The sequence below is a fragment of the Toxotes jaculatrix genome, chromosome 7, assembly GCF_017976425.1.
Source record: "Toxotes jaculatrix isolate fToxJac2 chromosome 7, fToxJac2.pri, whole genome shotgun sequence".
Classification (NCBI taxonomy): Eukaryota; Metazoa; Chordata; class Actinopteri; family Toxotidae; genus Toxotes; species Toxotes jaculatrix.
The window spans coordinates 19,600,345-19,616,603 of NC_054400.1; the positions used below are offsets into that span (position 1 = coordinate 19,600,345).

General features: G+C 42.0%; 1 protein-coding gene across 2 annotated transcripts; it reads right to left on the reverse strand.

Moving 5' to 3' along the window:
- Positions 1–720: 720 nt before the first annotated feature.
- zfand5a (zinc finger, AN1-type domain 5a) lies at positions 721–8,570 on the reverse strand. Of its 2 annotated transcripts, none has more exons than XM_041041963.1 (6): positions 8,258–8,570; positions 4,584–4,745; positions 3,820–3,922; positions 3,586–3,671; positions 2,923–3,051; positions 721–2,770 (listed from the first exon to the last, which is right to left on the reverse strand). In XM_041041963.1, exons 1-6 carry the CDS (start codon positions 8,286–8,288, stop codon positions 2,622–2,624), a joined length of 660 nt encoding a protein of 219 aa, XP_040897897.1. In that variant the 5' UTR covers positions 8,289–8,570; the 3' UTR covers positions 721–2,621. The 2 variants fall into 2 exon arrangements, with proteins under 2 accessions (XP_040897897.1, XP_040897898.1); XM_041041964.1 differs by having other exon boundaries at positions 8,339–8,568.
- Between the last annotated feature and the right edge of the window lie 7,689 nt (positions 8,571–16,259).

Consider the following 16,259-nt stretch of genomic DNA (forward strand, 5'->3'; position numbering starts at 1 on the left):
ACAATGTGATCTCTGTAGCTTTCTGTCACAGGAACACCACATGAGCACACCTCAGCTGTCTGAGCAGCTGCTGCCATGAATGACGCCATCTGTGAACACACTCTGCCCCCCGAGCTCCTGACGGGAGTGTGAGAAAACACATTGTCTCTGAAATGCATGCATCATGTGTGTCCTGCCTGCACACCGTTAGCCTAGATAAGAGTGGAACAGGATTGCTTTCTTCCGCGGCCCGTGGATTAATACTTCCTGTGTGACCCAGACATGGTTTGGAATAGAGTCTCTTGAGTTTATAGTCTGTGCTGTGCTGCCAGCTCTCTGTATTAACACGAGGATGCTAAAGAGGCCGGGTTAGCCTAGGTAAGATATTACAGGGTAATGCTGGAGCTCCTGACATGTGGCTCCTATACTATTCTTGTCCTGACAGAAATTAGCTCCACAGTGTTCACTCTTAACTGTCCTGTGCTGATTCATCATTTTGACTTCATTTTTCCTTTTTCAGCTTTATTTATTTATTTATTTTGGTCATATTTACTTTGCTAAGGCATGATGAACCTGATGACTTCAGCTGAAGTTACCGGTCTGGCCTGACAGATTTATCTGCACAGGACAGATCAGAAAACGTGTGATACTGCTGAAAACAAACACACTGTACCAAAACACACCAGAACTAGAACCAAGAGAAATGGTGAGCTGTGTAAGTCAACACACAACGAGGCTTGGTAATGTCTCTCTGTACAGTTTTATTTACATGATACTATTCTGTCGTAATGCTGGATAGCAAGATTATATGTAATACATAAATATCAACACAGTTTGTTGTTTTTTCATTTTTTGTACAAATTTGCATATAACTAAGAATCAGAAAGGAAAAACTCAAACGGATACATACAGTTATCTTTTAAATGAAAAACATCCTTACAGGGGAGAAAAACAAAAAAAGGGTGGGGAGGATTAACACAACTCACAAACATACATGGATCTCAATGTGTCAGGCAGCCATGAAAACACACTTTTGCACAGGTATGTGCACGTGCACGCGCACAAATACACACACACACACACTTCTCTACGGTGCTCTATAGCAGACACACAGACCAATAGCTGTTAGACAGATGAGAAGTTACATCTAATCCTGGTATCTATTATTTTTCATAAATCTAGCTCTGGCATGCTCCTGTAGATCTGTAAACATGTGCTGATAAACCGGGTAGCTCCACAGACAAAAAGGGCTGGGGGAACAACACACCCACCCAGGTACACACACACACACACACCCACCCACACACACACACACAAACTCACACTGCTCACATGAACGTTCTGTTAGCGCACTTAAAAAATAAAAACATAAAAGAAAAAAAAAATCATGGTTCACATACTCTAATTCCACAAATGCACTGAATACATGCGCTAACATCAGTACAATACCAATGGAAGAGAAGAAAACAAAAAAAGCTAATACAACATAACAGATAATTGTCTCTCAGCAAATAAAATGTCCAAAACCCTAAGTTGAGTGATGCCAAATATTTCTGAAACACTAATGCAGATGAAGAGTAACTCATGCATTTATCCCATTCACTCATGCCCCTACAATATTGTAGCCTAAAGTCACCTACCAGGCCTGCCAGGGAAGGGTGCCGTCCTTCCTCTCAGGCCACACATCGGTACAAACAGCCCTGCACCAGGCGTCTGAGATTACAATCAGACCTCAGACCAGTTGGGGAACTCCTTTACCCATTGAAAAAAAAATGTTTAGACTCAGTGAAACGTGGAGTAATTTGCCTGTCCTTGTCTAGTATGATACCTCCAGCCATAATGGAAACAGCCTCGTCACAATCAAACCGATCAAAGTCAACAAAGTCAACTTGCTGATCACGGGGTCACTGAGGCTGACTATCAAGATGATCCATTGTTCTGCTGGGGTCAAAGCTGATGGAAACAAAAGTAAAAAGGGAAGACAACAAAGCTTAACACAGCAGCTGTGAGGTAGGTAAAGCTAGGAAAGACAGAGACAAAGTAACAAAGCCCCTTGTGCACGGTGGGGGACAGTTGTACGGTTCTCCAAACGTTGACTGACTCAAGTAGCAATGGAACATGGAACAAGAAGTTCAATGGTTCGAGGGACACAACTTGTGTGGACTGTTACTGTGTAGTCTGAATGCTTTGAAAGACCCGCCGGTGTCTGACACAGGACAGGGTCTGAGTAAAATGGCTGTCTACGGTTTGGCACAAAATGGCGCCTGGTTTGGGTGAGAGGAGCACAGCATATCCTGGACAGTTAGCCTGGGCTGCTTTTAATAAGACAATACATACTCTTAGAAAAAAAAATGGGACTTAACAGCGACAAAATCACACCACAGGAAATAGGATAAAACAAACTAATGAATTAATCAAAAAGGAGAAAAGTGATCATTCATGCATCTCCCTCAGACAGGATCTTTTCTTTTTTTTCTTCTTTTTTTCCCATTATTTTCTTGAGGTTGTAATTTTGTAAATCAAGTCCTTTCACTTCTCACTTAGCCACTCATGCCAGTGCTCATTTCAAAGGTTCACACTCATACTCCAGTCTTTGTCAAAAGGTGTTGTCATTGTTGCTGTCACTCCTCATTTTGTCAAATCTATATTCTCTGGATCTTGTCAGCGACCACGACGGGGTTCTCTTTACGGATCTTGGCAGCAGCCTCGGCCTTGTAATCATAGGGACAGTTGTGCTTGTCGGAGTACCGGTGGATGCCACAGAACAGGTTGCCACAGCGACAGTCGAACCCTGGAAGCACAAAGGTAAGGGGTTAAAAGATAGAACAACAGAAGTGAACCACTACACTAGAGAGATGCTAAGTAAACCCTTTGTCTGTCCATCTCTGACAAGTAAAACAGTTATGACCAGTTATGTCCCTTTGTGCCAACCCCCCTGCTCACCTGTGAGGCCCACCCTTTTGCGGCACATGAAGCACCTGTTCTTCTTGGGTTTGGGGGTGTCGCTCTTGTTTTCTTCACTGCTGGAAGAAGCTACAGGAGTAGGGCTAGAAGCAGCAGGCTGGCTTACAACTACACATAAAGAAACAGGGAAAAATACATATTAGCAATGCTAGTATTATCGGATATAGTTTATTTGCAAGTGCAGCAGATGAATGAGTTTTGTTCATAGTTCTGTAAGACATCGAAACACACTGGCAACTGAAATTATGTACTTTGGTCCAAAATGATAGTAATTAGAGTGTTCTTATCTCTAAAATGCCCTCTCTTGTTCTTGGCAGAAAATAGTGCATTACTCTGAGAAAGCCTCTGGCAGACTGCACCCAATCTGAAAATGCCCTCTGGTGTAGAGGTATTTTTAAACAGCTTTATTTTTAGGCAGCCTCTCTTTCTTGGAGGCTGTAAGTAAAACCAACAGTTGGGCTTCAGGTATGCAGCGAAGCATCAAAAATAAACTGGGGCTACAGTGGGTCCTGCAGGGTGATGTTTGGCTTAAGAAGTCTGTATGCGAGGAGTCATCTGCACGTGAGTCTTAATGCCTTCTGTTTTATGTCTGCTAGCTTGTCTGTTACTGCAACAGTGTTTGTGCGTGTCTGTGAGTTTTACCAGGCTCTAGGGGTTCTGGCTTGTCCTCTCTCGAGATGCTCATCTCTGTCATTTGTTGAGTCACAGGAAGAGATCCTTGAACAGTTCTGATGGTTTACATAAATGGAGAAAAGGATGGATAAGCAGGAGAAAAGGAACCAGTCAACCACACAGTTTCTACTTTAAAGAACTACTTTCTACTGTTTTGTAGAAACTGCTGTTTCTACAAAACAGTCGAACACATCCAGTACTGACCTAGACATGTCTGGTGAAGAGGCAGGGGAGGCATCAACCTTGGCTAGACTGGCTTCTAGTCTCTGGATGGCTGAGGCCTCTGAGGTAGGACTAGCAGCTGAGCCTGAGTGAGGAGAGAGGGGACCCCATAAGACAAAACTCAAACAGAAAACAGCAAGGATTGAAATCTATACAAAGTATATTATACATACAAACACAAGGGAGGTCACAGAAAAATACTTTTTTTGTCAAGCCCTGCACTGTATTGATCTTTAAATTAAAATATAACACATTCACCACATTTACCCAATAAATAAATTAATTAAGATTAATTAAAAAAAGTATAGGGACATTTTCCTTCTCAAAGCTCCATCCAAGATAATCTTTCTCCTCTTTTGAAATGTGTTTGCCTAAAACAGATTAGCAGTGTCGCATTGTGGGAGAAGCTTCAATGTTTGACCTTAGAAATGTCTAGAGGAGTGAATACCCCCCAATCCTTGAACAGTGTCACGAAGACAGCTGGTTTTCATTACACAGAGTGGAAAAACAGAGGCAGGGGGCAAGGGGGAGGAAGAGAGCTGAGAAAATACACTGACCGGCCTACAACTGGTTGTATTTCAAAATAACGTCTACACTTCCTTGAGTTGAGTCCCTCCTGATCTCTAGCTGTAAATATGTAGATTGAGCTACATTTATTTGTTTACATCATAAACACAATGCTTCTCTGACCAGAAGTGAAATTGCATAATATTTATTTTTTTGTGGGTTTTTGTGTGTTGTCTTACCCATAGGGCTCAAGGGGCTCATGCGGTCGCTGCTCTGCTGCCGTGTCAGGTGTTCCTTATAACATACGGAGCACATACCATTGGTTCTCGGGTTGCCATAGAAACCACAGCCTGTGGCACAAAGCATGGGCACCGGGCTCTGGTTCGTCTCCTGGGCCATTGCTAACACAATGAGAGAGACAGAGTGAGGACACACACACAAAGAGAGAAAGCATTTTTTCCCCCATAGAACACCTCTGAATACAACTGAAACCTAAAATATTTTCCATAACAGGACACATTTCCCTGTGCTGATAACCCAGTTCCAAAGAAGCTTACTGCAGTGTCAACAAGACTGAAAGATAACAGGAGAGTCATATTATGAAAATTTGAGCACAACATGCCTGTTTGTTTTGACTTGCCCTTTAGCATGAATACAGAAATGAACGCTTCTCTGCAGGAAGCCCAGAGAACAAACAACACTCACTGTGTTCTGTTCAGTACCTTTGGCAGGAGCTGGACTCTGTTCTGTCCCACAGCTTTGTTCAGTGTTATGCCCCCCTCTTTCCCTGCCCCCATCTTTTCCACCCCTTTTCACAGTTCTGAGAACAGTTGGTGCTGCTCCTCCAAATATATGACCCACCTTTTGCTTTCATTTCTCTTTCCTGCTTTAATGAGAACTGTCTTTCTTATCAACTGCTCTCCTTTCTCATAAGCAATTGTAGTAATGTTGTTGTAGTTACTTCCTCATAGCTAAAGGTATTTGTGTTATATGTGAAAGGAAATAATCACAATTAAACAAAGGGCCTCCAGATGACCCCGAAACCTTAGGACAACTAATGCAACCTTATTATGTGTCATGATTACCATGTCTGAAATTGATTACTGACAACAACTAATACTCACAAACAGTATCTTGGTCACAAATAAACAAAAACAACACATCAGGTAAAATAATATTCTGTCCACACCAACAGACACAAGATAATGAATGAGAATGAAGAAAGTAGGTCGACAGTTTCAGTAATCTCCTCCCCTCCCCGTGGTTTTTGCCACAAAAGGCATTTCAAAACTTCCCGAGTCATTTCTCCTCACACATACGCCCAGAAAAGAAGTGTGTATGTGCGTAACTTGGCAAAACGTGCAGCCCTGTGACGTTGTTGTCCTGTTCTGTTGCAATGCAATACAGCAGGAAGTTGCGTAATGGGAGACGCTGCCTTTGAGGTGACAGATCAAAAACACCTTGTTGAATGAACAAACAGACAGGCAGGAAGGCCTAGATTAGTTGGGTAAGAGGCATCCTGTCTGCCAGTCCTGCCCTGGCTGTTTTACAAGTCATCTGATCAACAAATCATCTGATCAAAAAAAAAAAAAACAAACCCAAAACACCCACAGCCAGTATCTACCAGTGTTCACGGCAACAGTCTCATATTTCCCTTGTAAACAACCTTTGGCCCTGTTGTGCTGTAACATGGCAGCTGCTCACTCGTCTATATTCTGGTCACGAACACAAACAGGGCAGGCGAGCTTAATGTTCCAGGAGAGGCTGGCAGTTGCTTCAGAACGTCCTGTCAGTTCACTCGAAGTGTACTGACCTCACTAACAAGTGGTATTAAATCTTGAGCTATCCCCCTCTCAGCCCCTCCTTCCTCCTCTCTTTCTCTACCCTTGCATGCTATCACTGTCGTGTCAACAAAGGGTTTCCTTGGAAAAGCCCACAAAGACCTTCTCTCCCTTGGTGTCACGTGTTCAGCTGCTGACTTCTGAAAAATACCAGACACGAGGTCTGAGCTAGAGGTTGGTAAGTACCTTGCAGCTGGAGAAGGAATTTTTCTTACCAAGGGAAGATCAGACTTATTCTCCTTAAACCCAGCAACACCGGTTTATTGTGGAGATAGCTACATTTGGACTGTAGGATTTGAGCTACACATCCAGACCCCATGTTCTTGGACAAGGTCCAGGAGCTAAACGGCTCCTCAAAGAAAGAATATCAATTCAAACTGAGACTACATCATATCAGACACCAAAAACAGCTCATACGGGTACAACAAAGATCATGACAAGGCCCATAGCAGCTAACAGATTGACCGTGGCTGTTGACTTTTTTGACACAAAGGAACAATGGACAGTGTGGCTCAGCTGTCACGTTTGGCCCCATCTGTCAGACAAACAGTGAGCATGTTAACCTAACATTTACCAAGACCTCTTATGAACAGGGATAAGGTAGAAGGTAAAAATCACTTGGATTGCTCATGTTTAAATCCGCCCAGCTTTCAACTTGACATGAATAGACTGCATACTTGAGAAGTTTTAAATGTTTAATGATCAGAGGAGGTCTTTTAGAGAGAAAGGGGCACACATATTGCTCACAAAATACAACATATTTTTGTTTGTATTGTCATTATCACCAACTGGCGGTCATCATTCATCAACCGTGATTAATTAATAGGTACATTACAGCTCATGAGTGAAACAAATACCTGTGTCTTGTTTTCTGCAGCTAAAATATGCCATTTATACTATGCTGTGTATTGTACAATACATCCAACAGGGCAAGTCAGGGGGTTTCCAGCACAGGGGAGATTAACATTCAGTCAACCATTCACCACCAACTTCCTTTCACAAAAATCCAAACACTCACAGAAATAAAACATGAAAACTTGTCCAACTCGAAATTGTTCCACTTGGTTTCTATGCGATGGTCAGCTGAATGCTAACATTGGTGTGATAATCTCAAGCAAACAAAAGAGGAAGACTATGCTCCAGTATCAGCTGCAAGCTTAGCTCATATTTCAGGCCCTGCTGGGCAGAAAACTACTGAGTCACACTGAAGGACAGAACAGAAAAAGCCCCGTGTTGTTTTCTTACAAGCCGTAGATTATTCTCTTTAAAAGAAAGGACACAGTACTGCAAATAATCATTACAGGCCACCAGCAAGGCAACGCCACTGTTGTTTTCTGAAATAACCCACAGTCTAGACATTGTGGTCCCTGCTCCCTTTGTTTCTTCTTTCTCCCTTTGTCTGCAATCTCTCTGCTTCCTGTTTAGACATCGTTTTGTAGATCCCCTTTCTCCCAGCATTTCCACTAAAAAAACATTTTCTACGTGTTTTCAACGAAGCTATGAGAACAACCTCGATTATATAATCACACTTAAGTACTCAGAAACAACTTGATGGTGCCACATAGCTCTTAACACCGAGCAAACCTCGTTTTCTACGAAGCTGAAACTACTGCAAACACTGGGCAAAGCTGTACTGGCACTTCATTTAATATTTAAGCAAATGCTCAGTAGAAATTTCAGGGCAACTCTCGCACTACTTGCCTATTCGGCTTATGAATTTTCTATTTCTAGACAGGAATTAGCTGGCTTTGGTTCCCCATCCCCCAGCTAGAGGCAAACAGAAAAACAGTAACCAGTACTAGCTAGCTCCCTCCCTTGTTTTTCCCCTCAACCAGACGGAGTCACGTTCAAGTGCTTGTGATATTTCCATTAAGAAGGAGGAGATGGTGGTGTTGGTGACATAAAAAACAGAAAGAAAAAACAAAAAGAAAAAAGAAAGAAAAGAAAAAAGGAAGCTTGTTTACCATACAAAACCATCACGCACACACACCACCTGACCTTTCAATACACCGTTAAAGGTCGCCATGACCGACCAACAGCTTAGTTTGAACACCCTTCTTTTTGTTGTTTACCTCGACAGGCCGAGGTCACTTCAAAATGCATCCTTGTTGTTAAGAAAAAACAAAAACAAAGCAATAATCCAAGATCATCACCTGCTAAAAATCGATGAAGTTTCTCGCGAGACGACAGGAAAAGTGGCCGTTTGTCTTGGCAGAAGAAAAAAAGATCGAGGGTTTCAGGGTCCCTTTTCCTCTGTCTGGCTGTGTTCCTGTGGCGCTGTCCTCCGTCAGACAGGTTTCGATGGGTCTAACTGTCCCTTCCTCACCCTCCTGCCTCTCTTTCGCTCTCTCTCCGTCTCCCGTTCCTTGTCGATGGATGTTTGTTTCCTTCTTTAGTAAGAGGGGTGGCGGATGATGTCACGGGTAAAACAACGTGTCGCCATTGGCTGCCCGCGGAGCCCCCGAGCGCTATGTACAGTTCTGCGAGACGAGAAGAGGGGGGGCCGGGGGCGGGCGTAGTCGGGTGTGCGCGTGCGCGTAGCCAGGGTTGCGTTATTACACATCTATTCGTCATCCTCCCACAAGGACACGAATCTTTTTTATTGAGTAATCCACCTAGATGAATGGATAAATTAACAATGGTGCTGACATGACTAAATCTGAAAAACATTAAGAGGGTAATCTAAAGGGAATGCCTCTTTGTACCATATCCTGTGCCCGCGAGAGCTCCGTTTTATTGGTAAAAAAAAAACAGCCTCGCCCCTCCTGCCATGCAGTATGATTACTTCTGTCTGAGGAACAAAACAAGCGCAGATTTATAACCAGAAAGATATACAAGACTGTTTGTCAGGGGAGAGCTCTGGGTGACACTGGGCTGTCCTCTTTCTCTCTCTCTCTCTCTCTCTCTCACACACACACACTTGTGTTGACATAGAGTGTAAACATGTTTTCTAGGAGATAACAACAGAAAAAGAGGGATGGTGATACCAAACTGATACTAAATATTACCAGGAGTAAAGTCACATCATATTGATGATATGATATTTTTTTAAATAAGTAAAATGGTTAAAGCACCATTATATGAGGGATAGCCATGTGTCATAACTTATGACATGAATGTATCATGAGTAGAATTTTATTATTCAGTGATTTACAAAACTTCAGGCATTTCTTGTTACTATTCTCTGTAAATACACGTTGAAAAGTGTTTATTTGTTTATTGATAAATATATATTGTCTCTTTAATTAGGTAAGATCAAATATGTTTATTGTGTGAATTCATGAGTTCTTGTGTGCCTAAATGCAATCTAATGTAAGACCAATCAGATTTTAAGTATCAGTACTTTAACTACCTTGAATTGGTAGTATTGGTACTTAAAGTATATTCACCCACCTCTAGTGAGGACTCTCAAATACATGATAATCATTTACATACATTTCTCAGCCCCTAGCCCTCTATTCTAGCCTTAGCTATCACAGCTACATGTCCAACCACTTACCCTAAACTAAACCCAAACATAATTCTAACCCTAATTCCAAAACAATATCTTGACCTCAAACAGCTCTCAGAAGATCTGTTCCAAGTGAGGCCTAAATGTCTTCACCTTGGAAAAATGTCCTCACTCTGAAGGTCTATAACTCATATTGGTCTTCACAAAGATAAACACACAGTGCAAGAGCCAACAGACACACTTGTGTTGACACTGAGAGCGCAAACATGTCTTGTGGGAGGTTACAAAAGATAAGAGCTGAGCAGCACCTGCAGATCAGGATATTTTCAGGATGGTTGTGAAATCCAGTAAGGTTTCTGATGTGCACAGTTGTGACAAATAATGTTGCAACTACCACTGATGACGCTGAGAGAACATAAATTAATGGGATTTCACACTTTTCTAGAAGAATTATGACTCTAACATTATGGGGCAGGCTTTCAAAAGTATTCATACCATTGTGTGGGTAGATCAAATTTAGAATATATAGTTTAACAGTGAAATTAATAAACAAAAAGTGGGAACATTTCACAGACTGCTTTTGGTGGTTAGTCAGATTAAATTTGGGGACTCTGGACTGTTTGTCTCTGTACTTCTAGAACCTTGCCTATGGCCCTAGTGGTAAACCTATTTCTTTTGAAATCCTGATACAAATCATGTGGGCTTTTATTCTTCATCAAGTTTCAGTTTAACCTCCATTTTGAAACCAGAGCATGTCATCTATTGGTCATATGTTTGCAAAATATGATAACATGTTTCTTGCTGTGTGTCTTGTGTGCTGTATAGTTTACCCTGCAGGTCTAACAAGTCCCAACGCATTCCCCCACCTTGTCAGTATAACGTCACACACATCCCCAGGCCCTACAGGCCACTCTGAGCAGAAAACAAATACTTGGGTTGGGACGGCGTGGTGTTTATGTGTGTGTGTGCGTGTATGTGCAAGTGTGTTTGAGGGAACATGCTGTCATCTATCAGTGAGGGGATTCGTGGAAAGGCTAGTACAGTCTGGAAGCCATTGGCTATAACAGTATGTTTTGCTCCAGTTCAAACCAGAATTCATGTGGAAACTGAAAAACAATTGTTGCCAAGTGAAAGTAAACGTGGGTGCTGCTGCTGATCTTCCCCTAACTTTTTAAAGGGGGAATACACTCATTACATTATGATTATAATAATTCTAAGGCTGTTTGAGTCACTATTACTGCAGGATCGCCAGTGGTTTTCTGAGTCATTTACAAGCTATACAGTCAGTAGTTCTTTGTCACCAAGTGGGATGAAAAAAAAAGAAAAAGAAGAGGAGTCATCATTTTCACAAGGGCTTGAGCAATACATTCACACTAATAATTTTCAGTAATTTATTCAGTATCACATGATGTCAGTGCTGTGTTCTGCTTCTCTTTCGAGGCTTTTCACAAAGACTTGCTTTGGTGACAGTGAGTTCATTTGCATACAATTTACAAGCAGTGTATCAAGGGAGGGTCTTTAAAAACAAGGATCATTCTCTGATTAAAGTGACGATGTAATCAAAGAATGTAATCAAAAGCGGGCAAATAAGTGAAATACAGACAGGCACTGAAACACCAACAGTCACGGTTTTAGTTTTAATATGCAAGAGAAAATTGGAATATAGCTTGTTAAAACGCATCATGTGGCATTTTTATGCAAATTGTTGCCCGTGTATCAGATGCAGTAACAGCACGGTTTCTTTACTACATAGACATAAGCTCAAAAGCTTTTCACATGTGAGTTAAGAAAGCATGGGGGAGGGAGGGCTGAAGGCAAGGGGAAACCTCGTCTGTGTTTTACACTGAGGTCTTTGTGTGTAAGTGTGTCTGTGTGTGTCAACACAGCCCTGTACAGAGCAGAGAAGAAGGAGCATGTGTATGTGAAATGTATGTCTGTTTAGTATGTGAAGGTTCATGGGTTTCAGTGAGGGGAGGGGGCAGCTGAGGAGAGAGTGGGAGGTGTTGAGTATCATTACCCATCCCCCTCGCTGTCATAGCATGGCTTCTATTTATGTGTGTGTGTGTTTGTAGGTTTTGGTACCATTGAGTCTGTGTGTGTTTAATAGTACTGGTGGTTGTATTGGGAGGGTGGTACACGTGAGCAGGTGAAAGTGACAATGTTGCCATGACAACACATGCATACCATTTCCACCTATCTTTTTTGTTATGTTTCAGACAGTCAGTGTGTGTGTGTGTGTGTGTGTGTGTGTGTGTGTCTATGTGTGTGTGAGGGTGTGAGGATTACTTATGTGAATCTGGAACAGCCTGTCTGTAGTCACTAGGCAGATATTGGCCCACCCAACACACACACACACACACACACACGCACACACGCACACGCACACGCACACAGAAGCACAGCTTGCCTGTGTCTGGCGTCAGTGTAGTGAGACACTGTTGATAAAGGGGCTAGTGGTGGAAATGGCAGCTTATCCATTTACATAAACTGTGTGCGAGGTTTGATAAGCTCTCCACTGAGGTTCACTAAGACCATTTTTTAAAAAAACTTTATCCCCCCCACTCTACTCTGTCCACATTCAACTGCATGTGCAACCCCTTATGCAGGGGGTGACGACACATGCATGTGTTAGCGTAAGCAAAGAGAAACATTTCATGAACAGAGGGAGCCTGTCTGTATGATTCAGGGGAGATGAGGTACAGCTTTGTTGAAAATCCTTGGTACTTTCAGTTCCATTTACACTGTTGTTGATGTAATTATTGGGGAAACAGTAGGTGAAACACTGGAGGAAAAGTGAAAGAAACTAAACAGACACAAAGCAACAGAGAGTTGAACAGAGCTCAACAAAAAGTGGATCAAATGAATGTGATCTGCTGATTCAGCACCTACTGACCATTCAGTCCCTCACTCGTGCCGCTACACAACTCCTCTGCATCTCTCATGAATGTGTTTCTTGTTATTTCTGAGGAGGGAGGAGTCCCCCCCCAAAACTTTTGCAGCTAACACTCACTGTCTAAGCTCTCTCCCTCTTTATTTCTCCTCCCTTCTTCACACACACACACAAACCTCACCTTACACGGGTATCTGGATGATTGCTGGACTAAAATGGCGTGTATACAAATGAGTATGTGCAAGTGTGGTTCTCTGCAGGAAGAGTAGTGCATATAACAATGCGTTCATGTTGCCATTTACATTTACATGCTGCTCTGCGTGGGTTTGTGCTTTGCAGCTGATATATGAGACTATATGTACGATTGCATGCCTGCCTGTGGTGAACAAATGTGAACCCCTGCATGTGAGTGCATGTGTATGTGTGAAAGAGAGAGAGAGGGCGTGCGTACATGTGTGTGGAGCAGATGTCCTGTGTTCTGTTCTGTTCTTTAGACTGGCTGGTCTTTGTTGCTGCTCCCTCGTGCAGACGGGCCTAGCCACGTGCTTCTCTGTCTGCGAGGACAAGCCACGCCTCCCCCTGTATAATCTGTCAATTGCAGCAGCCAAGTCCCTCCCTTCACACTACAGGGTCTGACAGGGTCCACCTCCCTGCTTGATGACGCTGTTTTACTCACGCATACTTACCATGCTCTCTCTTTTGCTCTCTCACTCACACCTACACACAGTCTATCTGTAGCTGTGCCACGAACACGGTGTACAAAACTAAGCAACACACTTCTCCTCCTCCGTCTCTGTAAATTATCTGTTTATCTCATTTGATATGTTGAGGGCTGAAATTTCTTCCTTGAAAAGTCTTCTTCTTTCTGCCGTCAGTCTTCTTTCTGCCCCTGCTTCCATAGTGCCACAACAGTGAGTTCTCCTCCTCAGAAACACCCAGAAACAGGAAGAAGGAATTTAGTGAAGGGGAAAACAAGGGAGGAAAAAAAATATGTTAGGCTATGTTTCAAAAGTTAAGATGTGGCTTTATGATGGAATAATGTTCCAGTTTGCCACTATTCATTTCTTAGTCCCCCCTCTATGGATGTTATAAATACTTGGTAACAAACTATAATGAAATGCCAGCTGCAATGTTCAAAGAAGTCTGGTTTTCTGTAATCTCTCTCAAGCAGAAAAAAAAACAAGTTTAACCTCTCCTCTAAAGCAATCAATCATCCCAGACAGTCTTCCAGATAAACAGCCCGTATCACAATGAGACTACACAGGATACAGTGAGCTTTAGACGTCTTTAATGACAAGTCTCTGGATGCTATGATTGTCTCTTCTTGAGTCCCTGTGGCAAAAATGTGTTTATAGTCACACCTGATTAACCTGCACTCATTGCTCAGCCTCCTTCGCTCTCTCTGCCTCTGACAAAAACAGGCATGTTTTACCCTTGGGGGCACAGCTATCTGTTGTTTCACATTTAGCGTCAACAGTTGTGGAGCTGATGGGACTTAAATGCTATACAAAGTTCATGGGTTGATTGTTATCGGATGAGAATCATAGGAAGAGCCAGTCATACAGTGTTTGTGCATTTGTTTTTGACTTGATTTGAAAAAAAAAAATCTTTGCAGATTGTTGCTTGTAATAACCTCCAATCCCTCTGATACAGGTTTTTTTTCTCTCTCTGGCCATTTATTTTTAGCAAGGTACATACAGTACAATGCCCTCAGACCTCAGTAGACAGGCTTCCTCTGAGTCTGTGCTGTTTTTCCTGCCTCTCTGACCTGCTTTAGGGGGCAGGGAGCTTGGTGACAGACTGATCATCTGTTGCAGAGCTGCTGTTTGACTCATACAGTACATGGAGGCACTTTGCAGGGCTCACTAGCCTTTTATCACGCCAACAGATGGATGAATCACTATCTAATTCTTGCACACTGATAGCTGCAAATGATTTTACTGTTGCAAAAAAAAAAAAAAAAAAAAAAAAAAAGCAGCACAGTTTATCTGTGTTGTGTGTGCACATTGGCTCACTCCCACCATTTCCTGCTTAGACACCAATATGTACACCGAGTCACAAACATCAGAACAGACTGACTGTGACGAAAGGCACATTAACAGACCCATATGAACTTTTGATTAGATTTGATTAAATCAGATTACTCTCCATTAAAAAAAGTTGTTTTAAACCATTAAGCATATGTCAGTTTTACTGTATGATTGCTATAATTCCCTTTTCCCATGAATTTCCCATTTCCCATTCTGATTCCCTGTTCTGTATATTAACTTTTAAAATGCATTACTTTAAGGGCATTACATATTTTTAATGTATGTAGTGTATATATCACTTAAGTGTGTATACTCAGCATATACACCCACATCATCTCATCATCATATTTTCTCATTTGGACCTTGTGGTATCGGATAGTTTTGGATTAATTTGTCCAGGGATTATTTCTTTTGTACAAGGTACAAAAGAAATAGTTTCACACCAAAATCCAGGGATTATCCTGAGTAACCGGTACATTCTGGAAAAACACATTATCATAACACTGTGAACATCCAAAACAAATACATTCCTGCCTTTAGTATTGAGGGTGGAGGCAGAAATCTCAGAGAAACTTCACAAAATCTGTACAGGAGATATATTTGTATTGTTCTTCACTGTTTGGGTGGACCACGCTTTACATGTCAAATACTATTGAGCCCTGTGCCCAGTTTTATCAGCATCAGTTTTATGACAGAAGTCTCCTGTGGCTTCTTTTTACAGTTTGGTCATCTGTGATTTATCCCCTTGGCAATCATCTTAGCTGTACTGCAGTGATATATCCATTTACAGTCAGATGCATCTTGCAGTTGCTGCAGTTTGTTTTGATACCACCCTCTGCCTTGGTGACCTCCATCACCTTTCTGTTCAATGATTCTTCGTAACTGCAGCTAACTTTAGCACTGGGAAACTGATATCACTCTCTTTCCCTCCACAACACACATGAGTCGATGCGCATGTACACAAACATGGCTACATGTCTGTGACGCTCTGGGCTTTCTCCACACGTGCAAGCACACACATACACAGACACACATGCAGAAAAGAAGTTAGTTAAATATAAAAATCACCTTCACCAAGGCAGAGGAGGCTCTTCTTCCACATTCTGCTATAGAGCAACACCGCCCTCTACAGGCTTGTTGGCTTAGCTTTACCTTCCAGTTACATACTTTAGCTTTATGCACAGCTTTGGCGCCATTATTAGTCATGCCAGCATGACACCAAACTCATGTGGGTTTTTTTTTAAAGTGAACATTTCTGTCAAACTCAAGAGAAAGAGAAATTAGTTCAGGTTGAGGTAAATGTCCAAAGGATCAATACAACAATGCAACAACATTCTAACAACATTCTAAGTGAATAGTACAATGCACACTCAACCCCAGTCTTTATATTAACCTTAACCAACCTCTAACCCTAACCACATATTAACCCTAATATGTAATAGTTAACCAGCCTTTTGTCTCTAAATGGGAGGTGAGTCTCCTTAATGTGACAGATATTCTTCACCACAAAATTATTATACAAGCACACACACACACACACACACACACACACACACACACACACACACACACACACACACACACACACACACACACACACACACACGCGTTCAGATTATTAATTAGTCCCGAAACATACTCAGACACACAAGACTGAGACAATATCAGTGACCCATTTCACATCCTTCAGCACATTGTGAAAA

Coding starts and splice junctions, on each gene's coding strand:
- zfand5a (XM_041041963.1), bottom strand. CDS start 8,288: ATGCATTTTGAAGTGACCTCGGCCTGTCGAG. Junction 3,923..4,583: donor GAGCCCCTTGAGCCCTATGG/GTAAGACAACAC, acceptor CTCCTCACTCAG/GCTCAGCTGCTAGTCCTACC. Junction 2,771..2,922: donor CAAAAGGGTGGGCCTCACAG/GTGAGCAGGGGG, acceptor TTGTGCTTCCAG/GGTTCGACTGTCGCTGTGGC.